Genomic DNA, 26,832 nt, shown 5'->3' on the forward strand with positions numbered 1-26,832 from the left:
CTGAATGCAAATTAAACCAAATTAAATGACTGCATAAGTAAAAGTAAACTGTTTTACACAGCCCTAACCAGGAAAATGACATTGTTTCTTTAAATAGAGATGGGAAACTTCTCAGTAATTTTGTAACACGATGGGAAAACATCATAGAAAAGTAAAAGCTAAGTTTGACAAAAGAATAAAAGGCTATAAAATGGTTCTCATCATGTAATGCCACTCGTGTCAAACCTGGGATTTTATTGGTTGGTTGGTTGTTCTTAGCCCTTTTGTTCCTGAGGGACAGTTCTCATCAATGAATAATATAAAAAAATATAAAAATCAAAGTTGTCAATAGCCTCAATATTACTTTTGAATCTTCCATTGGCGTGGATTCTCAGGTGATCCTGATACATCATTCCACTAAGGCAGGCTCAAATTTACTGCATGTCTTTCTGACTGGACAGAATTCTGCCCCAATTACTAACCTCTTATCTATTCAAAACTAAATCATGCAACTTGATCTACAAAGGGACACCATTTAATCAGACACTTCAAATATTACAACATGCCCTTAGCACGCAGATGAGCGTGTAAGAGCAATGCTCTGAGAGCTACAATTGTCACGGTTCATTTCAAGGCAGTTGGCAGTTACTAATTAAAGATGATGTGTTCTGGGACATGAATTTCTGGAGATTACTACTTGTTTTCTACGGCCCCCATTATCATTTAAGTGCTGTGAAATTGTCCTATCAGGATTGCATCTAACCATGTAGAGGTTCTTTAGCCCAGGCAGCAATCTAAGCTTCCATAAAATTACGAAAAGTTTTTAGATATTATTTCTGGGTCTTCCATACATTTTCTACCCCAAAGACATTCCTGCAGTAAGGCAACTGAAAAACAACAGCACCCAATGACTAAACTCATGTTTTTCCTCTACCAGATACAGTACGATATGCTCATGGTTTTACTTCAGACATAATGTCCTTTCATTATTCTTTAATAATAAATAGTCATATTAAACATATCACCAAATAAAAACTATGTTCAGCTAACATGACAGTTTTTATTTTTAGAAGAATGTTTTTAATGCACTGAAAAAAATTGGTTTTATACCTGTAGTAATGCCATGCAAGTGACCTCTCAGCTCACACTTAAAATTGCATTTGGAACAGAGCACTCTGCAGTTCTTCTGTCTTTTAACCTAGGATTCCTTCCTGCAGACAATCAGGCACGAAGTCATAAAGCAATAAAACCAGTGTTTAAAGTAAGTAATATTTGAATTCTCATGCTGCTCTAGGAAATGTTTTATCTGCTATATCATAGCATCTGATGAAGAGTATGTCAGTATTGCTCCCCTCTATTACTTCTTTTTATTCTTTCTGAAAAGTGGGAAATTATACATAAAATGTGATTTGGTAGTTCATAAATTTGGTGTCTGTACTACGCATACATTCTCTAGTGTGACTGACAGCTATAAAATATTATACAAGAAAATTACTGATTTGCAACCAGAACTCCAGAAATCAACTGCCAAGGAAAAGAAAGGCACTATTCTCACAGAGGTATGGGAAAATGAACTGTGCTGGCAGAACTGAGCACATGGGAAAATTGAGGGAGGCGATCAGCAAGACTGCAGGACAGTAAAACTGCATAAAATTTGCAGAATACTGGATGACAGCTTTATCATAAATTAGAGGAATAACTATAACAAATGGACAGAAGGGACTAGGACAGAAATAGCAAGCACACAGTGGAATGCTGTTTTTCTAAATAAGTCCTTGGCACTACAGTATATTAGTTTGGTTACTTTGCTGAAAATGCATGTCCCTTTTTCTTGTCTATCAACTTCTGTTATCTTCCCTCAAATTCTTAGTAATACCTTCTGGGTACAGTATTTCAATTTTTTATTTGGAAACGTGGTCAAAATACAGGTTGTTAAGGAAAAAGCCAACTAGCCTCCACACTAAATTGTAGCTGCAACACTCCATTTGCATACCACAATACACATACTTCATAATACATTTCAAACTACTTCAGATAGCCCAAATCTCTTCTCCTAACTTTGAAATATTAAATGCACTTACCCTGGGGAGATTAAATGAATAGCCACCAGTTCCACCCAACAAGCATATTTACTGGATATCTGCAATCCAAGGACACTGCTGACCCTTCCTGGATTGTAATGGTTGTTAAGAACTTTCAAAGCAAACAAGACTCCTGCAAACAAGAAGAAATCACATAAAGAGGGAAGTACTTGAGCCCAAATAAAAAAGAAATGCAAACAACTTAACTACTGAAATTGAGGTACCGTGCAGTTTCACAGCACCACAAAGCATACTGTTGCATGCCAGAAAAACAGTTCTAAGCTGTTTTTTCAGTGATACATTTCAGTGACTTAAAGGATAAAAAAAATTACACGCTTACTCAGCCAATTCTGAGTTGCTTTTTAATATGCCTACTTACTGTAGCTATTCAGGTATTCAAAACAATACAAAGATAATTTTGAAATGGGAGGTTTAGTTTAAATATTTGACAAAACTATTGAACTCAAAAAAATGTTCCGCAAGTTGAGAAAAGCCATTACTGAAAACAAGACAAATAAATGCATGTGAAGCTCAAGAGTAGGCTCAAATTTTGAATTAATGGAAAAATCATCTTACATATATTCCAGAATCACTTGTTTCTGAAAAAAAGTAGATAAATCACTTTTAATTACAATGTATAATCATTCATTTCTAATTTACTGCAACTGTTTTATCATGCAAGCAACAGCCGATATGGCAGAATGAATTCACATAATTTACTAGAACTTTCAAAATGTTTTTGAAAAAGTTCCTCTCAAGAAAAAGCTCACACAGCTGTAAAAAAAAAAAAATCTGAAAAATCAATAAACAAAAGATTTCACATGGAAAAGATAGCAGAGTTGAACATCAATACAGATATACCAAATAAAAACATGAAAAAGGTTTTCCTCCCCTTTTAACACAGCAGAAAACAAGAGATAGCAAAATTCCTTAATCTATCCAGTGATGTAAATATTGTTGTTCTTGGATCAAATATGAACAGGACTGTGTGTATGCACATACCCACATGCTCAAGCTACTTGCTGCTGATAAAAATGGACTTGTTCAGAAACCATACATTTACTAAAAGAGATAAATATTTGGTAGCAGCAGCATAGTTTAGAAGTCATCTCCATCCAGTCTGTACAGCTTCAATTTTTTTTTTTTTTAATTATTTTTAAGTGTTCATTGGAACTGCCCGACCTGGTGTACTGTTAGGTTCCATCCGGGGCAACAAGACGCAGATCTGTTTCATCCATTTAAAATAAAATAATAACAAAAAACCCAGGCATCCTAAAACTCTTAAAACCTCGTAAAGTGAACGGGTCATAAACATGCATATAGATTGACTCTTGAAGAAACAGTTATCAAGAAAATACTCCTATTTTCTTCAACAGCTGCTCCACATACATGCCACTTGCCCCAGCTGAAGAGAAATTACCTATGCCAAAGGTCATGTTGAGGATGTTGAAGGTTTAGAAAGATCAATCATGGATACTAACTCTGTCAGAACTACTTTAATTTGCTGCACGAATAATGGTCAAATGTACGTGCACATCAGCTGCAGTCCCACATTTCCAAGCTTGTAATACTCAAAAGATGCTGCAGAAGATAAGTCACATCAGAACAGGCTGCAATACTCGATGCTAGATCTGAACTATCGATCTTGCAGAACATGTAAATTAAAATCCAATTAGGTAATCCCTAAATTGACAAAATGCTTGACTTTTTGTCCTCTGCACAAATGGCTTAGTAGATTAGAGGCTTACTCCCACTTCTTTTTAGTTCACTAAAAAATCCAAAATATACTCTCCAGCCAGTACTGTAGTATGGCTGACATGAGTCTTGTAAAGAACTAAATGGGACCCCATCTGGCCCATCACCGATGTTTGCGCTGCCTGCCAGCACCACTGCTGTTCAGTGACTTGGTCTCTTTTGCCATAAAGCACAGGAAGCCATAAAGGTGCATCACCTGGATAATTATATCACTAAATCTAACTTCCCTTCTGTTCAATTGAGAAGAGGGACATATAAGTTGCTATCTGGCTAAGGGAGAAGCTGGAGAATAATCTGGTGAAAAAATTATACAGTGGAATCTCAACACTACCCCATTATACAATAGTATTATATTCCCAGTTATGTAGTATAAGGAAGTTTCATCATAAATTTGAAATATTCACCCTTCTCATTCCTAGTGAGAATTGGTTTGATGCCAAGTCGTTTTAAGGTATGGACTGATAGAAACATTTAGGAAAAACCTCACGTGGATGATGCATTATATAAGTGAATACTCAAAATGGATACTTCTTCACAACTTCTAGGTCTCAACTTCTCATCCTACAGTCTAGGATGACACAAGAGGTTCAAAAGAAGCTTGATGACAGCACCTCTCAGTTGTTCACAGAGAATACTATTACGAAGCATATTTCCCCCATGAATCAGCCAGCAATAGTTGGAGTACCATATAAAAGCTAACCCTATAAAGTCCAGCTGAGACTGGAGTGGGTGCACATATTTCAATCATTTTACCACCAATAATAAATATGCAGCAGGGTTCTGCAATTACTGTTAAAGAGCAACAAGAGACAGATGCTCTGCAAAGGAAGTATATCCAAAGGGACCAGGGAGGCAGGCAGCAACCTCCCCAGCAGGGGCCCAGATCTGTAGTCCTTGGGCAAAGTGCACAGGGCAGGCTGGTGACAGTAGGTGGGGTTGGCCAGGACCCAAGGTCACCAGGCACATCCTCCTGACAAAGCGATGACAAAGAAAGTTGGGAAGTCAAGTCAGGGCCTAGGTCAGAGAAACACATGGCCAGGCACAGATGCAATGTAGCTCAGACGGGGACGATGCAGAAGGCTTGAGCTTCAAACCAGCTGCTGAACAATGCGGGGAAAGGCCCCCACTGAGGTTTCTCTCAGCCATCTCACACACCTCTTTTCCCAGTAGTCTGAGGTGGGTGGCAGCTGCCCCATATCAGAGCTGTTCTTGAGCATGGGCAGCAAAACCCCTCTGGAAAAGAGGTTACACTCAGGGCCCCCACAGCCACCATAAAGGCCAAGATTAGAACTGAGCATGTTTTGTTACCAAAGGGTGGGTGACCAGAGAATATGCAAAGCTCCAAATGAGAAACCACCAAGATGTTCCAACTAGTACTAATTCAAATACCACAAAGAACCCTCAGAGTTGCTGAAGCACCTATCTCACAGGTTGGAAAGGAGGGCTTACCTTCTAATGCTAGCTCCCAACAACAGCATGAGTACAGCATGTACCCAAAGTACATGCTTTAAATTAAAAAATAGGATAACTTTATTGACATACCAACCACATACATGCATATGGTTGCAGACCTATCCATTTCCTGCATTCAAATATTGCTATATAGAATCTTTAAGTATTAACTTTACATATGTAAACTGTACTATGTGCCTTACCTGAAAAACCTACAGCACAATTCATTTCATACGAAGGATCATCCAGAATTTTCACAAGCATGAATTCCAGCACCATATAAACAACTCCAATCAGCACTGAAAATACTACAATTATGTATGCAAACCATATGCTCTTAAGCTTTTTTTCCAGCATTATACCCTTCCAAAGCATGGAAATCATGTTATAATATAAGTGCCAGTCGTCTGCATGGTGGACAGGAGAAAGCAGTAAACGCTGCCAGTTCTTTCTGTAGAAACCTTCCTTTACACTGATGCACACTTCAGACAGCGGCCTCACAGGATTCAGAAAAAGAAAAATATTCAGTGCAAGTACCCCAAGGGTAACAGAAGGAATGTTCTGGAGTCCAACTTGAGAAATTTGATAAAGCAGCAAAAGCAGTCCAGCACTGACTCTTCCCTGCCTTCGTTGCATTATGACTTCTTATTCAAAGGAATGTGAAGATTTTTCTGATTTCTAGTCTTTTGTTGGAATTCAAAACCATACACGTTTTGGAAATTCTGAAAGAAAAGAGAAAAGTGCATTACTATACATATACAAGGGTGTTTTCAGGCTCATCACTGCTTTTTTTTTTTTTTTTAAACACAGCAAATTCTTCAAGCTAATCACCTGAGACCTCTTTTTTAAAACACAACAAAAATCAAGTGAGAAGAAAAAAAATCACAACCTTTAAACTGGTGTAAGATACAAATAAAAGGCACTTATACATGTAATCCTGACAAGCATTGTGAGAAAAAGAAGTCTGCAACCTCTCTTTTGTGTTCCTGGACAGGCTTTACTTCATCTATAAAATTCTTGGGTGCTCTAGTTCTCATTAATATCTCAATTCACCCACAATTATTAAAATTGGAAAGAAAACAGTTAAAAATTCTTCTCTAGAGTCTTGGTTTTCAGTCTTCCCATCTTTGCTACATATGTAATTTTTTTTTCATGACCATTTTTCCAACTTTTACAAATATTCAATACAAGCTAAGAATGAAAATTAAAAGCTACCATTTCAAAAAGTAACAGACACACACTAAGTACTCCTAAATGTAAGCTTTGAAAATTGTTATTGCTTTCCTAGTGACTAGAATTCAAAGTTTAGTTTAAAAGCACGTGACGGAGGAAAAAAGTGTAGGAAGAAAGCATAGACAAGAACAGCACATAAAATTTTCAGTTACAGCAAAATATTCATCTCTGCCCTATTTATGCCAGATAAAATGGAGGGTTAAAAAGGGCTATAAAAGTTCTAGATCTAGCTAGAAATAGGGTTACTATGGCAAACTGAGAAAGGGCATCGAGCTAACCTGTACAAGCCTATAAAGAGAGGAGGGAGGAAGCTGCATTGGAGAATACATCACAAAGGTGACATGGAGTTTCTAAAGAGTGAAACCACCTACAGAATACTGCAAGAGACCGAATTTCAAGTAGCTTCTGAGGGCTACCTCAGCTTGGCCAGTAAGATTTTTAGTTCTCAAAACTCTCCAAGGTGGCACAATAGCATGGCCACTCTTCACCTCTAGGATGCCAGTCCTTTTCTGAACTATTCAAGATACACAATACATTATTTCACACGTAAGTATCAACTATGCAGAGCCAGCAAAATCCACTTACTCTTCAAAATTTCACCATCAGGTTTCAAATGACACTTCCCGAAATACCTAGATATATACAAAATTCTCATCTCAACCCCCCATTCACATCTTTTTCCATTATATTATAAAACAGTTAGAATAATGTGCTAACATACTAACTTTTTATTTAGCTTAAGTTCCTTTCCAATTCATCACATCAAATGTTTCCCCCATAAACATTTTTATTAGACAAACAAGCAACAACCTAATCCTTCTGGAGGACAGCAGAAGAAAATGACAACTTTGTGAGGAGAAAAGGACAACAGCTCAAGGCCCGAAGTTTAACACTGCACATTATGCCTGTTAGGATGTACTGCATTGCACATTTCTACAGACCACTGGTATGCCTGCAAACACTTTATCAAATTTTTTCTTTAGGTATTCAGAGTATCATTAATGATTTGATCAGGCTGCACCATGCAAACTAAGTGAACACATGGAAAAGAAGGAAATGATCTCTGAATTATGTTATCCTATAACAGCAAAAGCAACTACAAAACCTGCACAGGGCTGAACATCAAAGATCACCTAGGGGCCAGCCCACATCCTCCACTTATATCTCAGTGAGAGGAGCATATGCTTACATTCTAGTTCACACACATAATTAATTAATGCCACTTCTTATAGTTAAGTTATTCTAGTCTCTGGATTTCTCCTGAAATTGCATTTATGCTTACTATAGCACTTTAAGAGAAGAAAAAAACAACCCTGGTAGCATCCTCAAAACAGCTGTAGTAGAACAGAATGCAAGTAATACATTTACTACATTAAAAGGAAATTCACTGCATTTTTTCCCATGATCTAATCTCAGAGATGCTACATAACATCTAAGTTTTCCCCAAAACAGAGAGGAAATAGCAGACACGCTTTATACCAGACCTCTTGAACATATAATTCTAACTATACTGGTGCCTTTAAACACCAGTTTCTAATCTTCACAATTTAACTAGAGACCAGAGCTGTAGTCCTTACAAAGTTCAAATGACCTAAGACCTCTTAAAGTGTAAATTGATTGTTGCAGAGGATAATTAAAATTGTCAGCCTTTGACTTTTTTGATGTCAATTTTACAAAAAAGTACTTCAATAATCATAATTTTAATCAATGTCGTGTTTTTCCACACTACATGCTCTGATACCAGGTGTACCAACATCCCCAAGCTGTTCTTACATGCATCTGCCCAAACCTCTGACTTTTCTCGTACCACTGACACTGCTAATTTTTTCCCCACTACAAATCAGTTTACATAAAAACTGTTAGAATTTAAAAGTCAACATCATTTAAACCCAAGTTACGTGGAAATCCCAAAAATCTTGCCATACCACAAGTCCATGTCCCCCCTCTTTTGATACCCTTTAATTCCCAATTTAAATACTTTTAACATACATGCACCTAGGAAAAGAAACCCTCATACAGCACATATCCGTACAATAATGATGTAACATGACTGGGAATGTTACACTATGAATACAATAGTGCTATGTATTATAAATCATCCCCTTTATTGGGAGCAATCAAAAATGTCAGCCAAGACACATTATGTGTTTGGTTATAAAGGAAAAAGATGTAAGAAAGAAAACAGTAGTTATTTGAGAGCCTTCTGGAATGCAGTTCACTTAAAATATATAGGGCTTTCAACTGTTTGAACATTCTTTCTCAGCCTCTACTCTGTTTATTAAAAGTCTAATGAGGCTTGAAACAATGAAGCACTCATTCCTTTTTGTTTTTTGAAAACATGCCACCCACTTCAAAATGTACAAATTTCCAGAACAGACTTGAAATGGACATTTGTCTTGCATCTAGGCTGCCACGTGTCTGCATTTTTGTCACCTACTCAAGATAAATGTCTGAACTAAACATTCTCGGAATTTGTTTGTTTGTTTTGTACTAACCAAGTGCAAAGCATTTAAACTTTTATTTTTACTGTGACAACTCCTCTTGCTCACTTGGCAACCATAAAATATTATGACTCCCTTTTACTGAAAAATCATTTAAAGCAAATATTTTAGTAAATACTAGTTTAAATGAAATGTTATACTGTCTTTTCCTATAGCTGTAATTTGAAGTTAGAAGGAGAGAATTTCCCTGTATCCTTGCTCCCCTCAAACTGGGCAGAACTACCCTGACATTTTGATTAAAAAACTCCTTAAAAAAAAAAAAAAATCACATTGTGACATAAGTCTAGATTTTTCTGAATAAATGGAGACATATAACATTTGATTCCCACTGAGGGTGAATGCAGCCACGATCTAAAGATCTTGCCGTTATCTGCATGGCACATCCTGATCTTCAGACCACCAATCTTCTCACTAGAAGTGCTTTGTTCTTCTCATTGCTTTGCACAAATGATTTGTAATGGAGGTACCTTAGCATTGTAGAACTCTTCACTGGCAGAAAAACATCCCAGGGTTACTCTTTCAGTTCAGATCAGGAGTATGATTTTGAAGTCAATTTCTCCATTGTCCCCACTGACTTCACTGTGGTTCACATTGTGGAGTGGCCTGAGCGTGCAGGAACTAGTCTCTTTTCAGATGAGACTAAACCAGGACATGTGCTCCAGGAAAGAACCCAGTGCACTCCAGGAAAAATTGGGCATTCAGCCTACATGTCCGGATTAGAGCTAGACCAATGTAAAAAACACTTGAAACATGTAAAGAGGGAATATCAGATCCTGAGCACAAACCAGTTCACATCACAGATAAGCCTCAACAGGCACACACTAGTTGTCTGTGAATATACAGTTTCAGGGTACTAAGACTTATCCAAGTAAAGAATGAAACAGAAAAAGTGGTTTCAGGGCAAAAGAAGAGTCCTACAAAGGAAGAAGCAGCAAACTGTAAATCCTTCTACTATCGCCCTCAAACTTTGAAAGGGGGGTGAAAGGGGGGAGGGGAGAAAGCAGGCATAACAGAAAAAAATGCAAGAAGAAACTAAAATTTGAAACACAATAAACCCTCCTGTTTATATTTAATATGTATGCAAGGAGAACATCAACCACAAGCTGTCAGTTACAATAAGCTTTGAAATGTATAGTCAATTACATAGTTCATAACAAAAGACAAGGTTCTGACATAATTATAAAAGTAATTACTTTATAAAGAATGACTTCTGGATTAATGAAATGTGCCTTTAAAGGGCATAATGTGCTTTCATTCACAAAGGAATAATGAACTTTAAACCGAAAAGGAACCAGTGTATCTGAATTTGGTATGAGAAATCATACATCTGTAATACAAATGTTTCAAAATAATTTAAGTCAGTAACTACCTTACTGAAATGAAACAATACAAAGGTAAATATCAACATGCAATGACTGCATAAAAGGCTATGCCACAAAGACTTTTTTTTTTTAAGATGCCACATTTGAAGTGTCCTTCAAAATTTTCTGTGAGAATAAGGAAGTTCCTGTGCCTCTTATGTCTGCTTCAGCATGAAAACAAAGTATTTTATGGTTCTTTAATCCTCTGAAATAGTAGTACTAAAAAGAAGCCCTTAACAAAATAAGCTTTTAAGCTAACAACTTCAACTTAAAACTGAAAATTGCCTTCTGAAGGGTCTGACAATTACTATTCACAACAAAATATATACACCTTAAACAATACGTGCCAAGAATACTTTTGGACACCTTATCTCAAAATAAATGAGACAGATTTCAGGGGACTTGGTCAAATGCCAGAAATTCTTTTTTTAGAGTATCTCATCTTAAGCCTCACATCTTAAGTATGAACATCTGAGACACTAATCATTTAGGCTTTTAATTGCCTCATTAGTTTGAATACTGCTACTTAATCTAAAAAGAAAAATATTTAAACCCTGCAACCTGTCCATCCTTCCGTTAAAACAGAGTTATTCAAATTGTTTCACTATAATTATTAATTTGCAGTATCACTGGAAGCACTGCCCATTTTGGACTCATGTTTTCATTCACAAAAGAGAAATAAATGTACTTTATGTATTTATCACATATTTAAATTTAATCAGAATCAATATACAAATCTAAACATCAGAACAAGCATCCACTGGACTTTTCTTTCAGGCTTATCATTGTAAAGACCAGCTATATTCTCTGTCATCATTTGAGACTACTAACATTACTACTAACGCTTTAAAATGTGCTTGAGGTAACTGTATTTCATACGTCTGCCTTCATTTCCTACCTGGCATCTACTTCTAATTCCAGGTCTTCCAATTATTCAGCCAGCTACAATGACACTGAAGTCATAGCCACACAAGGACACAACATGTAGAACCAGCAAGTTTCCTTAGGCCGCTCTCGGGAAATACAACTTGAAAGTTTTAATTCTAGCAGAGGTCAGTCTGACTGACCAAACAGACCTTCAGTTCTTAGAAGCTACTCTACCACCATACACAGCTAGAATCAGCTGCACGTTTGCTCTGTCAGAACTTCCCTCAGAGCCAAAGTTCACTAAGCATGGACTGGAAGACTTATTCTGGAAATTAAATTATGCATTTCAGACACCAGCTTGATCCTTAAGCTGATATGACACGCTGCAGGCAATTTACACCTTGGGCATCATAAAGCAGTGACTTAGGCAGCCAGAATCTGAACAAAACCAGTGATCCCAAATGGCAAGAAAAAAAAAAAAGACAGAAGTTAAAAAAGACCCCCCAAAATCCTGTAGTAGCAATAGCAGAAGCATTATTTGCTATAACAAAGTCTTCAAAACCTCTTCAGTTTGTGAAAAATAAAAATTATTGAAAGCTTCTTTACACTGTGATCCAGGAAATTATTGAAAATATATTCATTATGTGACTAATCTACCAATAATTTCCTTCCTTCCTGATCATTTAGTTTCTCCGTTACCTTTGGTAGGCAACCACTGTGGAAGCAGTTTGTTAGGTGCCTCAAAACCGAGGCCTCATCTACGGTGAAGACTATTTACTTGTAACTCATATATTACTGATACTCCCTATTTCCTTCTCTGGAGGCAAAGATCACACCAGGCTTTTCATAGTGCAGTACAAATCAGCTCCTGAAATGGAACAACCTAGTAAAAATCCTTTTCATGGTTATATCTTATTCTAGTAAAGAAGCTGATTATAAATACACTGCCAAAAGGAGTAGGTTTTGCTTATATAAGTTTTATATAACAAATTCTGCTGCAATTGCCAAATCAGTAATCCATTTTAGCGTAGAACAGACAGAAAAAGCAGGAACCTTTACACGTTTTTATAATTTACACTTATTAAAATCTACATTTTAGTAACTCTCCTTAGAAATTACTAAATTTGCTTTCATTGAAAAAATCTGTTCAGGATTTATACAGGAACCACAACAGCAATATGTTACCACTGCTTTTTTTGCTAAGAAAACCTAAAACACAGATATAGTTTTTTCTATCTCCAAATTTATGTCACGTATAATCAAACAGATAAAGCACATTTGACCAAGCTAGAAAGAAAAAGAGTATGTCAATAGATAATGTCTTTCTTTGAAGCATCAGCTCTTGCTGAACCTCGGTAGTCAGTTCGCCAGAATTACTTTATAATAATATTGTGAGGGACATAAAGTCCTTTCCCAGTTTTGTGGAAGGAAAAGGACACAGAAAGGTTTGATATCTTACTATCCCCATCACGTAACAGACAGTAATTAGTAACTATCTCTCAAAATGCTAGGATGCATCTACACGCAATTAAAGTTAGAGAAGTAAAATAATAATGAATTTTTATAGTTATATCACTGTACTGGTGAAGGTGAGAGGATGTTACAGTTTTAAAAGATAAAAATACATCAGAACAGTGCACTTCCGATTAGGCCACAGTTAGAGTTTTAGCTTTGCAGATGTTTAACTACTTTAATTGGGGTCAGAGCTTTGCAATACTTACACTTGTATAATCCTAAAACTGAGTAATTATACCAGAACACAGTCCTCCTTTATTTATCTCAAGAATTTTGTAATATAATTAAAGTGAAAAAATTGATGCTTCCTTGACTACTTCAGAACTGTGAAGCACAAGCGCTCTTACAAGTTTAGCATTCCTTATTTCATGTTGCTTTGAGGGAAAATTTCTCTGCAGTTTGTAGGAGGAAGGAAGGACCGGAAGCTTACTTTCTAATGAAATCCATTTTAAATAACACTGGTTATATATACAAACAGTTCAGAAATATACACCTTCTAGTATTAGTGTAATGTTAACTCTTGTCAAAACCTCAAATCTCTTTGAATTAACAAAGTGCAGCTCGAGGAAGAACATCATTGTGTGATCTCAGGAAATGAAACCAACTTGGGTATCATGAAACACATTTTACAAACACCTGAATTACTTAAACCCAGGATTTACACACATGTAAGAAAGTTTAACAAACACAGTTCATTTGTCACTGCTTCTCCTTTGATAGAGGTGCAGGTTATTTCCAGGTTTTGGCTGTGTGGGGCTTTTTTAATTGTTTGGGGTGTTGGTTTTTGTTGTGTGGGGATTTTTTTTTTTTTTAACTGTAACAAGGAAAGAAAGGGATGTAGTTCTGGTCAGATCTTTTAAATGATAAAAAACCCCAGTTGATTATTTACATAACCTGTAAAAAATAGTGCTGAAGGAAAACGGAGTAAATAAATAAATAAATATTGACGGAGTTAACATGCAGCGCATATTAAGTGTCGCTGCATTTAAAATGAACGTGCTGCAGTTCACTGATAAGAGCGGCATATCTGGGGTTTGGACTTGGGAACCAGCGCTGCCACATCCCCGCCGCTTCCAAGTGGCACACTCGACTCTTTCAGGCACCGCTTGCTTCTACCGCCTCAAAAGCCTTTGCAAGAGCAAAGTCCTACAGAAACGGGGCGGGGAAAGAAATACTAACATTTGTTAAAGAGCGACGCATGAGGTATTTTTACGATTTCTGAAACTCCATTTCCTTAAGCACTGCTCCGCCACCCCGCTCCCAGCGGCGCGCGACGAGCTACGCTGGGCGGAGGGCAACTCACGAGAAGGCAGCTCCAGACAGCGAACGGCTCCGGGGGAAGGAAGCCTTCCCCGCCGCAGACGCCTCGGAAGCCTTTTTGTTTCGGTGTACCGGACAACCGCCGGCCGAGCAGGGCGGCGGCAGACCAGCCACGACACCCGGGCCCCGGGCTGCGCCCCTCGCCCCCGCCTCGCCTCACGGCCGGCTCCCGCCCTCACACGGCCCCGCCGCGGGCCCGGCCGGGCCAAGGGAGAGGGCGTCTCGCCCGCCGGCAGGAGGCGGCAGGGCGCCGCGAAACCGGCTGCCGCCTCCCCGTCCCCGCCCGGCGGCGGCCGAAGACACCAACCGCTCCGCCGGCGGCGCGCGCGCCCCCTCCCCTCCTCAGCACTCACGTTCGCGCAGCAGCGGCGGCAGCCCAAGCCCTCACGCCGCACCACGTGAGCCAGCCGCCACTCAGCGGCGAGGGCGGTGGTTTGCGGGCCCGCCCTCCGCGCATGCGCCGGGAGGCGCCCGGCCCGCCGCCTGCTTAGGGAGGCGGGGGCGGGAAAGGGGAATGGGCGATGGCGGGGAGGCTGCGTTACCGATAGCGCGGTGGGGGGGCGCGGGTACCGGCGGTAGAACTGAGGCAGAGTAGCCGGACCCGGGGAGTAGAGCGGCCCCGGGGCGGCAGGCCGACACAAGGCCCGTTACCAGTCGCGCAGCGCCATGTTCCGCCCTGGTCGTCGCGTGGCTCGGGAGGGTTCCGCCCAGGAGCTGAGGCAATTACTGAGAAGTGGGCGAGTGCCGCCTATTACCTTTATCTGCACTGCAGGCAGGGGGGCTGGTGCTGAGGCGAATATAAATTAGCGAAGATGAGGGGAGGGGGATGATGGCTTTTAAGCAAAACTCCTCAGCGATTGTGTTCTGGTGAAATGGCGGCTCCAGGTGATAAAAGGTGCCCAACTCCCCGGTTGGAAGGCTTTGAATTGTGTTTATTGTAATAACACCTATGAAAATACTGGTTACTGGTGCTATTTCCCATTAAATTGCATAATTAGGTTCCCTTTGAAAATGTCTTACTGCACACATGCAAAGCAGTAACTAGTTCTGTAGGTTTAATAGTTCAACTGCTTTAATTTTTTTAAGCATTAAAGGCAATTGGATGAGCACATTAGTTTCACTTGTGTAGAGTACTAGTTACTGGTGTTAAGTGTTAGTCTGTGATTTTGACACAGATACCTACACTGAAAGCTTTGTTGTTAATAGGGAATACATTGAGTAAATTATAAATGCCTAAAATAATAGGTTATCATAGAAGTGTTGGCAAGCTGATGGTGCAAATATGTGACTAGAAATGAATCATACAAAATCTATCCCCAAAGCTACATGTAAATGGCCCTATTTTGCCGTCATTTATGTGGCACTTCAGTTTCACAGAACATTTTGGCAATTCATACAAGTATGTTGTAGATTTTATAAGAAAATTGTGTTCATCCCTCCCAAAAACAGCACACAGCTCAGCAGACTGGCAGGTATGAAAGGGACTGAATTCCTAGAAGTAGGGTGGAGATCAAGTTAAAGGAGTGGACTTTGCCAAAACAAGCAACTTCAGCATAGTCTTCTCTTCCAAGAATGAACAGAAGCCAAAAGAGGAGGGCAGATTCAGTGTGTGCCACCATTTAGACACGTTATCTTAAGCTGCTTAGTTTTGGCACATTTAGATCTGTTACCTCAATTAATGCTAATCATAATAATTCATAGAAATCACAGGATGTGGGAGTTATAAATGCCTAGACTGATAGATTTTCTAACATACACCAGGTTTTCTATAATTGGCAACATTTTCTGTAATAACATACTCCATTTTCATGCAATCATAATTCCAGTCCATAATTCATAACGATGCAGTATTTATTGCTTGACTACATGTCCAGATCTTGTTACCGAATGTACAAGTCCTGAGGTTGTGGTTCTCTTCTGGGACCTAGAAGATCTGGATTTCATTCCTAGCTCAGTTCCTGGGTCAACCTGAGCAATCATTTATCAATATTGCATCTTTTCAGGTCCTTATTGATACAGCAAGGATAATAGAAGTCACAGGAACAATGGGAGGCTAAGTAAATGAATGATTTGTTCAGATCCTATAATTTACAGGCCACATAATATAGATGGCTTTAAAAAAAAAAATACCATTCTTGTACTTTGTACCCAAGTATGGGATTTGATACCTGTTAAGTTCTTAAAATGTCTTGTTCTACACAAATTTTGCTAAAAAAATTCAGATCTTCTGGATTATTTTATACTTACATAAATAGCTGGTTAGAAAAAAAAACAAACCACATGCTGCTCTTTCTTAATCTCACACCACCATTTACCTCGTGGATTTCTTTTACCTTTTTGTCTGAATGTTCATTTTTCTTATCAATAAAATTGAATAAAATGAAATTATTCACAAACTACAACTTCTTTTTATGGAAAGATTCAAAAGTTGGTGAGATTTACTTCTTTAGCCTTGCTCATTCATGTCCCGTATGTGTGATTTTGTGCTTTCCTCAACAAGAAAGGTGTTCTTGAGTAAGAATATGAATTTGGTTCATCTGAAGGGCTGGCACATAAAAGTTTAGTTGAGTTCTTGTAAGACAATATCCCTTTCCATTTAAGCAACTATTAACAGTATAGGTCCTGTTTCCTAGTTATGGCTGACCTGGTTAGACAGATAATCCAGTACTTGGAAAGAAAATAAGAAAGAAATAAACAAAAACATCATTTTTGTAGCCCATGTACACTTAGCACAGGAGTGACGCATATGGTTAGAAGTGCTTACGCCTTACTGCTAACTATATAATCCATGTAAATATTTATAATACAGCTATTATCAGTGTAAACATACAGCTTAGTCATATGTTGACCCATAATGAAAAAGTGACATTGAGCTCTTTCCCTTGCTTAATAGCACAAGGTTTAAACAGGTTTTAGGAGCAGTAGAGCAGGTCTCAGAATACTTATTTTTCTGAGATTTATACTGAGGCTTTTCAACATGAAATAATTGGGAAGGAACAGCCTGCTATGGAATGCATGGATGCAAATTAAATCCATATCTGAAGGATATTTTTTTAATTAATGCTGGGAATCTGATAGCAGCATATTTGAAACACTGTTTATGTTAATCTTGAAGGAACTAGTTAGGACTAGCCTACAAATGTAAGAAGAATGTCAGAGCATAGTTACAGTAAAGGAACTGTGACTTCCCTAGACTGTCAGTACGTGACAGTGTTTACAAATAGTAGAAGAGAGAAGCAGTTACCCAGAATTTGATACATGCAATATTATGAGTCTGTCAGAAAATTAAAAAAATACAGATGATTAAAGGATCGATTTAAACATGTTATTAATTTATACACAGCTATTGTACCATTGCTACCATGCTGGTTCTGAAAACAACATTATGCTTTGGAAACTGTGTAGGCAAGCCCTTCTGAGAGATACATACGGAAATCTGATAACAAATGTTTTGTATGAATTCAGGGCTTACTTTTTCGGAGTCTTTGATCTGACGTGAACTTTGTCTCTGCAACGTAGCCCACCCATACTAACATTTCCTTAGTTGGTGGTGCACTTTCTCCAGTTCAGCTGCCATCATCACCAACACTCTATAACTTCATAATACAGTATGGATAAATGGACTGAAAAATATAGATGCTTTCTCTGCAGCTTATAGAGATAAAAAAGGAATATATCCTGGAGGTTCTTGATCTGTTCATGTAGTTTGCCGGAAGGAACCAAAGAAACATCTGGTGGAAAATAAAAGAGTGTATTGGTCTGAACGTGGGCCGGAAGAGATGGATTAACATCAAAAAAGTTTCATAACACTTACAGCCAAAGGGGCCTTTGATCATCTAGTCACCTCCTGCTTATCCAGATACTTCCACATTGCGTTGAGAGACTTCAGTTAAAGCAGAGCATTTTCATCCTCAAAAGCCTAAGCTGTTGTGTGTGACCAGAAGAGAAGAGAGTAGACCATAAAGGCAATGTTAAGGAGATGAATGTGTGAAATATGGTAAGAAGATGCTACCAGGCAATCCCTCTACTCAACTAAAGGGCTTTACAAAAGGTATCAAAATCAAAGAGAATATAATTTGAGATCACTGGTTATTGGTTATGGAATAACAAGACAGTAACCTGCTGTCATTTAAAATTGATTTTAAAATGTGTATGTGCAAATGTTTATCTTCATTTTGCTTGACCACAGGAATGTTAAATAATCATTTAACTGAAAGAGGGTGGATTTTAGATTAGATATTAGGAAGAAGTCCTTTACTCTGAGGGCGGTGAGGCACTGGAACAGGTTGCCCAGAGATGCTGTGGATGCCCAATCCCTGGAGGTGTTCAAGGCCAGGTTGGATGGGGCTTTGACCAACCTGGTCTAGTGGGGGGTGTCCCTGCCCATGGCAGGGGGGGGCTTGAACTAGATGATCTCTAAGGTCCCTTCCAACCCAAACAGTTCTGTGGTTCTATGATCATTACTAAAGCAGTCTGAAAGTTGTTAACCATAGTAATACTATAGGCAGAAAATAATTCTGTTGAATACAGTTCTTTTTTTCAGTGGCAGTATAATTTACATCTCATCATTCACAGTTTATACAAATCATGAAGTTAAAGTATATTCTGCTGCTGGCAGGGAATTTGTGTTAATACTGTAGCTGTGAAAATTTTGTGATTATTTCCCATTTCTACAAAGCATTCGCATAATGTTTTCCTTTATGGAAACACGGGGTTTGATCCAATTTTTTATGAAATTTTAACTGCTTTATAGCAAGGATGTATTAGTAACCTGGTGATATCTTTGTGTGCTCCATTGGCCTGCAGGATGCCAGGACAGTGGAAGTAATATTCTCCCCCAGGGAGATGAAACCGATTTGTAGTACTCCCGGGTTCCCAGCTCTCAAAGTCGGGCTAATCCAGAGGCAATACTGGAGGGCTTTATCTGGCACTCCTTATAAAGAAGGATTTGTCAAAGATAGTAAAGGAATTTCTCCAAAAATTACATTAAGCCCCTTTTTGGAAGTCTTTTCTTGCGCTGTATTTTCTCATGGATATATGAGTAGAATTCAGGTTGTGCATGTTTTTATCTTTTTATGCTGACCTTGGTTCTACAACATACCTGCTGACCAACCCGGCTCATGTCCCCCGCAGAGGCAGGGGAGGGGAAGCGTTTGAAGAGGGGCCGATACCCGTGGAAGACTGGTACTAAGTTCTTACTTCATGATTCAGTCTTTTTATTTCCATTTTCATACAATGAAAGCAGCTGTATTTCCCTTGGAAGTTTGAATCTCAGAGGTAGGGAGGAGGCGCAGTATGTCATAATATTCATAATATTGAAATGGGAGTTGATTATTTGGTTTGGGGTTTTGTTGGTTTTAACTTAATGAGCTTTCTAAAGCTATCTTTAAGATGCTAAGTTTTATTTAAGAGAACCAAGCCTAACAAAGGCATCTGTCATGGCCCAGCGTGCACTGATAGGCCTTAATTGCCCTGACCGGCCTCAGCTGGGTCCCCCCACCCACACCCCCTGCCCTGGGCCCAGGAGCCCCATTTCAGGTCAGCCCTACGCCCTTGGTCCCTTCCTGAGTGGGGCTGCAGCAGTGCTGGTCTCCAGCTCCACCACAGCCTGTGGGTCCTTCTGAGCTGGGCCTGGCCTCTGGGCTCAGTCCAGCCATCCTGGAGATGTGTCTGATCCAGACTTCCCAGCTTTGCCTTCGACCTGCCTTGTCATTGTGGGGCTGCCTGGTAATCCGGGCTCTTGGTTGAACCCAGTTGCCACCCCTGGACCTTCCCTGCTCAGGTACCTTGGAGCTGGGCACCCTTCACGTGGGTTGTCCCCAAGTAGGAAAGGGGCAAATACGGTATTCAAAGCAGTGAACCTGAAAGTCGCAATTCAAAATTGGTAAGCTCTATCAAAGCATTATTTTAATTTATTTCATTGTTTGTTGTGTTTTTTAAACACTCAGTAGAAATTACGAAGCTGCTGTAGAAAGAGAGGTAAATGAAAAGAAGATCAAACTGGTTTTATGGAGCATTTAAGCATTTTTAGCATAGAAAAATAATGTGTGAATTATAATCAAACTAAGTCAAACTACTGAATATCCCCAAACCCGCAAGCTTGTGTTTTGTAGCTGGGTAACAACTCAGGTTCAGCTCAGGAGAAATTTCACTCTAACCTGGCAAAACAGAATTTTCTGGCAATTATAATGTATTTTATTTGATCAGCTAGTAGAGATGGGAAAAGTAGACAAGCTTTCAGGTGCATAAGGCTTTTTTCAGATTTGAAATGGAAGCAGTGGACTTCAAAGTTAAATAAAAATTGAGAGCCGTTTTTCTTCATTAACTTTAGAGCATACTGGAAGTTACACATAGCAGCTGAATGGAAATAACTGGTGAGTCTGCTAGGGCTGGTGCTGCTCCTTGTGGACCTGTAGGAAACAAGCACCGGCCTTTTAGCTGGGTTCCAAATAGCAATTTTCACCCCTGTTTTTGTGGTAGTGCTGCTGTACCTGTAATGGACAAAGACAGAAGTGTGTAGACAGACGTAGTACATCTTGGTGGTGGTGTCGCCAACAAATAGAGATGGAAGCCCTCCTTCAGACCCAGGATGGCAGTGGGAGATGCCTCCATGTTGTACTGCTGTGACTGCCCTGGTAACACGCAGCTAGGGCTGCGAAATGGTCTGCCATGCTGCAGTCACTGCGCAAACAGCTGCGACAGGTTGCTGTCCTACTACTCCAGGTTATTTTCCGCTCTGCTGGAGGTGATTGCCTGTCAATCCTCTGCTGATAGACCTTTCTAATCTTCTTTAAACAAAATCTGAAGGCTTGGGATCAGAGTGGGGCTGTCTCCAGGGGCTGGGTGGGGCTGGAGCAGGCGAGATTCACATCATCCTCTACATGTGCTGCGAGGTGGCAGTATGGCTCCCAGCTAGAACAAGTAATACAGCCCCGGGCTGTCCTGTCCCACAGGCCATCTCCACAGCGGCAATCTCACACTTCAAAGGCCACCACTGGAACAAAGCAGAGGTTGGGGCAGAGGGCTTGCGATTGGTGTGGAATGAGAACCATCAAGGGCATAAAGATAGTGCTCAGCCATCTGCATGGGTGTTTATGCAAACTTTGTAGGACTTGTTCAGGTTTCTGGGGATCTTCCAGCTTTCTAGGTAGAAGGGCAAGTTTTTCAGCCATTAGTGAGATGAACCCTCCCACTTCCCAGAGTCAAAGAATTCCCATGGGGATTGCCCCGGGGACCTCTCTCTCCTCTCCTAAAAAACTTTGTGAGACTCTATTTGCAGCTTTTTCTTTCAGCAGCTGAATAATATATGTTTCTGCTACCTGCCACATTTATTTTGATTATACATTCTGTGTTTTAATTTTGATCTGTGTCCAATGAGCTTGAGAAATGTATTTTTTAATTACTTTCCTTGTTCTCTTTACCGGCTTTCCATCTGTAAAATAATGGTCTCTGGCAGCTTTTTGGCTGTTGGCATGGCAGAGTACCTACATCAGTTACAACAAGGGGACTCTGCGTTCTGCGCAGCCGCTTGTGAGGATTTCAGCCAGGCCTTTGCTTGATTAATGAGCATTGGCCTATTCTCGAGATAAATTCATGCTGGATTTTGCCCAAGGGCTACAGAGTGGGCACTCGGGGGAATTTAATGGAAGAAATCTGCACTTGAAATGACTTTTCTTTGAGATCTGTTTACTTAATGATTGCTTGCTTGAAGGCAATACCACTGATAAGGAGGAAAACCCAGTCAAAAATGTAAAGAGAAGTACGTTCATTAGATTATTTTTTTCCTCCTGTTTGTGTATTAAAGCCAGCTCTCTCTCTCAGAGGAAAGATTATGTGGCAGACCCTATACTGGGCCAAATCCCTGAGGCAGGTGGGAGCTCACAAGATTTTAGCTTGCATCTGCATGGTACCTTTCAGCAGTGGCATGTGTGACATTGGGGACTTGGCAGTGAGCAGTAGCCCCTCTCCTGCCCCTTCCAGAGCTCCTTTCCTCGGTGATGACTGGCATATCTGTGTTGATATTGATCACCAACCACATAGATGAGCATGTTTTAGTTGATTTCCTGAGAAATTAACGTGTGGCAATTTCCCCTGCATGCTGGCATCCCCCAGTAGCTTCTGAATCAATTGACCAGTTCCAGTCTCATCTGCCAGGAGTGTGGGTTGCTCATGGGCTGCAGGTCCACCACCTCCTGCAGCTGCCACTCCTGTTCAATCTTTTTGTTGAGGGGAGCTGTGCTGTGCCATGCTGTGGGAACGGCCAAGGGTGTGCATGCAACTCCAGAGCTGAGATCAAGTCCTGGAGACGTAGCAATAGATACTAAGTTTGTCTGACAGGCACTGATCATTTTTAGCCATGTCCTCTCAGCAGTTGGGGGGCTGCACGTTGGTGGATTTGTGAGTCAGCTCACACAGCTTTATTTGCCTGTACCATGTGGTGGTTCTCTTCCAGACAGCAGGTCAAAGAGAGATGGGTAGGGGACTCTAGAGAGACTTGAAACCATCGGGTTGGAAATGGGAAGCAGGGAGGGAGAGGGGTAAGCAAGCCATATATAGGGAACATGCCAGGGAGTTGGCAGTATTATGATTGAACCTGATATTCAGAACAAGCAATCGGTTTATTTTTCTGCTATTTATGACTACAACATTTATATAAGGAGTTGGACACCTGTTTGAAGCACCATTGGGGGAGGGGGGTTGAAATACTTAGAAAAAAATCTATGAAGTATGTAATGTATGCAGTATTTGAGTACTTCTGTTGGTGTATCAGAGAAGTGTTTCTCTGAAGGAATCATATGTGATTCTGCAAATCCCAGGTTCATTTGCAGAAGGCGAAGAAATAAATGGATGTGTGCACAAAAAAGTCACCATACTGAAATGAAGAAAGCAGCGGAAGACAAAACACAATATGTGTGTTTTTAGAGTATCTGTCAATCTAAAGTAATAATAAGTAAACAGAACCTTTTTAATTCGTGCAAGTTAATCCCTTTCAGGGCTGAATTAACTAAAGCATATCCCTATGAAATAACCTTCATTATATAAATCAGCGTGCTGATGGATTACTGAGTTTGCAGCCAAAAAACCGTACCACCATAGGTGTAAAGTTTCCTGATCATCTAATAAATTGATAACTTTGAAGCCTAGTTGTGACAATTTAAATGTCATCACTATTAAACAAGTTGCCAAAATGCAAACAACCATCCTAAGTCATTAAAATGTAATTATAAAGGACAGCTGGGTCTACTATCAATCTGGGCTGTGGGGACTCATAATGGGGAAAAATATGAAACTTTCACACACACAGAATGAGACTGCTTGCTGTATGTGCCAACCAGAGCCTGCGCAGGAAGCAAGGCAAACCTGCATTTTGTGCAGGCACAGTTACTGGTGCTTATAGAAGGCTTGCATTACTGAGCTCTCTGCCATATATGAAAAGCCCTTTTGCTTATTGACAGGGTGAGGCAGAGAGCCTGGGTGACAGTTACAATCGAGCAGAAATGACTATGAAGTGGGACTAAATGTGCTCTACTGTGGAATGGTGGCACAGGTGCTGTAAGCCCTGTTTTGAGAACCAGGTGGACTTCAAGTGATAATGAAGGTTTGCCTATTGGCTGAGAGTAATAAAGAGAAAAGTTGCTATTGGGCTTTGCAGGCATAGGCCCAATATGTTTATGAATGCTGTGTTTAGTCATATTGATAACTAAGTTATTGAACTTCATTTTTTATGTTTATTATTTGCTTGATACTTTGAAATGGCCATGATGCAGACAACAAGCCCAGTTCCTGCTCAGGATTTCCACCTCCTGCTATGTATGGTATAGCTCTAAATTCGCATTAGTTTCAGCTGCATCCCAGTAGGTTCTGTCTGTTATTCAGTGATGCAGCATGTAGTTGATTAGATTTACTGCCAATACCTACAGTGGAAATGGTGGAACAAGCTAGAACTGTGATACTGCTTCATTGAAATGGTAACCCCAAAAGGCCCCACAGTCTTTTGGTGTATTATTTATATGTATTATGGAGCTGCAACAGCTGCTAGCTTCCATAATTAAGCCCCATTTTCCCCAAGTGTGGCAGGAGGGGTGAAATAAGTGGGAATTGCTGATAATTGGTGAAATTGTAAAAATATTTTATGTTATGTATCCTAATGCATGTAATAACTCGGGTAGTGGACAGCTACTTTTTTGAGGCTTTTACATATTTTTAAATCTAATATTTAGATTTGTATGAATGCTAGTATATTATTTGAAATAGTGTGATTCTTTTTTTCCTATAGGTCAGCCTATAGCACATAATTCTCAAAAAAACCAATTGAGTATGTTGCAAACAATTCCAAGGTGTGTTCTAACTCATCAATATTCCTAAAATATTTAGGGATCAAATTCCCCATGTATCTTTTTCTACTATGAAGTAAATCCTTGTGGTGCCCTGGGGCATTCATTGTGCTGAAAAGCTTGTTAATTTGTTCTCACTAAGAAAAGTGTGCTATTGCATATGGGTGTTCAAGTCATTCATTTCCTTCCTTTTGTATACTTGGAAATGATATAATAACTGGGTGTTCTAGTGTAATTCTCTACCTTTCACTTTCGTAAATTGTCATTTTTTTGTTTGTTTTGTAATGAGAATCAGTTGGTTTGGAGCTTAGAGAAACATTTAAGGTTACAAACTGTTTCTAATGAACAGATTGTTTTCTGATGCAAATGGAGAGCCAAGTTGAGAGAGATTTTTCTTTTTTTATGCAGAAGGATACAGCCTCTCAGCAGACTTCGTATTTATTTTTTGGCAGATTTGGACTGCCCTACTCAAAAGCAAAAACAAGCCTCAGCCTATCAACAACAGAAATAGGAGGCTAACCTGCCAAATACAAGGAGATGAACAAACAGAAGAACAATATAAGTCAGTAAAAGAGGAAACCTGATGCAGTGTGAATGATTTCCCATATAGCATAAGCAAAATTTTCTGCTGTTTGTTTCACACAGCTATACTAAGGATGAATAACTTGTCCCCAACGCTGTTACGAATAGCATGCAAATTCCAGAGATCACACGGCTGATGGATGGAATGGTTATTTTGAAAACAAAAATAAGCTTTCCTATCATTTCCATTCGTGTCCTCCCAATGTGAGATGACAATTTACTGCAGGTTTAGGAAATTAAAATAAAAATGGTAGTTTTCCAGGTGCGCTGAAGAGGCTTTGAGATTAACGTAGGAAAGGTGAAGCTACATGGTATTTCTCACTGCACAGTGAGAGTCAGCAAGATGACATTGTAAAATATCCTTAGTAGTAGTCAGTTAGACAGTCTGCAGGGGATAAGGTCAGAGAAAGGTTAGCAGCTGACATCAAATCAGGAGCCAGATGTGCTGACCCTTAATCATAGGCTTTCGCAGGCTTTTTAGGACTGCAATTCAGCATAACATTATTGAATTCACCTTTAGATTAAGCTGGTCTGCTTTGACATATACAAACCTGTATGCAAGTTAATGGCTGTGTCATCCACTTAATTATGCAAGCTTTGATAACAGATCAGTGAGGTGACCTCTGCAAGCACTACTTTTCAAGGTCCTTACCATTTGCGTTTTCAACGAACAGAAAGTGGCACTCCCACTTAGGTCGTGTTGGATCATTAGTTCTGCGTATACAAATTAAACCTGGGAATAGTAATCTGTGACATGTTTTTCTTTTTTCATGCAAGATTACTTAGAGCTATTTAACTCAACAATACATTATGATGAAAATCGTCTGCTTATGTATTAGTGCAAAATCTTTGGCTTTGCAGAGAAAACATTCTTAGAGACAGTAGTGCCGACAAAGGCATAGGTATTACTCAGTGGACTGAAATTAAGCATGGTCAGAAATTTTTGAAGGATTGAAATCTCTCAGAAAAAAATTAAATCTTCATAAAGGTCAGGAGATGACAAAGTTAAGATTACACATGCAAACCCTAAGTGTTCCTTGTTGCTTGTATATGATTCTGCAGTCTTTGCTTGCAAGATCATTCTGCCAAGAATTTTTGCATTAGAACTGAAGTGAAAGAGGGGTTCACATGGTAGAATTTCTACTAGTTTACCAAATATTTTTGGGTTGTTAATGTAAGCCTAAAATAATGATATATTGATGTATTTTTGTCTTTATTCAGAGGGCATGCTTCTGACTTGCTCACACAGTGCTTACTCAACAAGCTGCATAGTAATCAGTAGTATTAAGGTCAATGGCAACAGATCTGTCTCTCACGCAGTGCACTAGGGAAGACATTTACTGAATACTGCACCGGTGTAGGATCAAACTCATTGTTGATTCCACTGAAACTACTTCTCTTTCATGCAACTGTGGGAAAAGATTTAGCCAGCAGCTGGCCAGTGGGCTTATGCCCTTTGCAGTTTTCATCGTGCATAGTCCAACTCACTGAATAAGGCAGGTATGTGAAAGAGATAGCGTGTTTCTTAGACTGAATAGTATCTGACCCTCTTCCCAGTGAGGTGACTTCAGTGGGAATTGTGTGTTCCTACAGTGAAAGACCTTGATGGTGTCCATAATGACCTGGAAACCCACATAAAATGTTATAATCACAGCTATTAGCACAGAATCCCAGTTTGCAGATACTGAAACCGCAGAGCTCAATGATCTGATCTCCCCTGTTCACAAGGCAAGGGGAAGCACATCTATGGGCCAAGCTTATCCCATGTCTGATTTTGGAGTCTGTCTGCTGTACTTCTTAACTCCTATTTCACTCTTACTTTTGTATCCTATCCTTTGTTCCTATTAACTGT

General features: G+C 39.5%; 1 protein-coding gene across 1 annotated transcript in view; it reads right to left on the minus strand.

Moving 5' to 3' along the window:
• The window catches only part of RHBDD1 (rhomboid domain containing 1), a 49,001-nt gene extending 34,549 nt beyond the window's left edge, over positions 1 to 14,452 (minus strand). Inside the window, exons 1-3 of the mRNA XM_082487315.1 lie at positions 14,418 to 14,452; positions 5,471 to 5,989; positions 2,061 to 2,193 (exon numbers count right to left, since the gene is read on the minus strand). Coding sequence (XP_082343441.1) covers positions 2,061 to 2,193; positions 5,471 to 5,903 — 566 coding nt within the window. The 5' untranslated portion in view covers positions 5,904 to 5,989; positions 14,418 to 14,452. The remainder of the gene's footprint in view (positions 1 to 2,060; positions 2,194 to 5,470; positions 5,990 to 14,417) is intronic.
• Positions 14,453 to 26,832: the final 12,380 nt, after the last annotated feature.

This window comes from Vanellus vanellus (genome assembly GCF_965231255.1).
Source record: "Vanellus vanellus genome assembly, chromosome: 8".
NCBI classification, from domain to species: Eukaryota; Metazoa; Chordata; class Aves; order Charadriiformes; family Charadriidae; genus Vanellus; species Vanellus vanellus.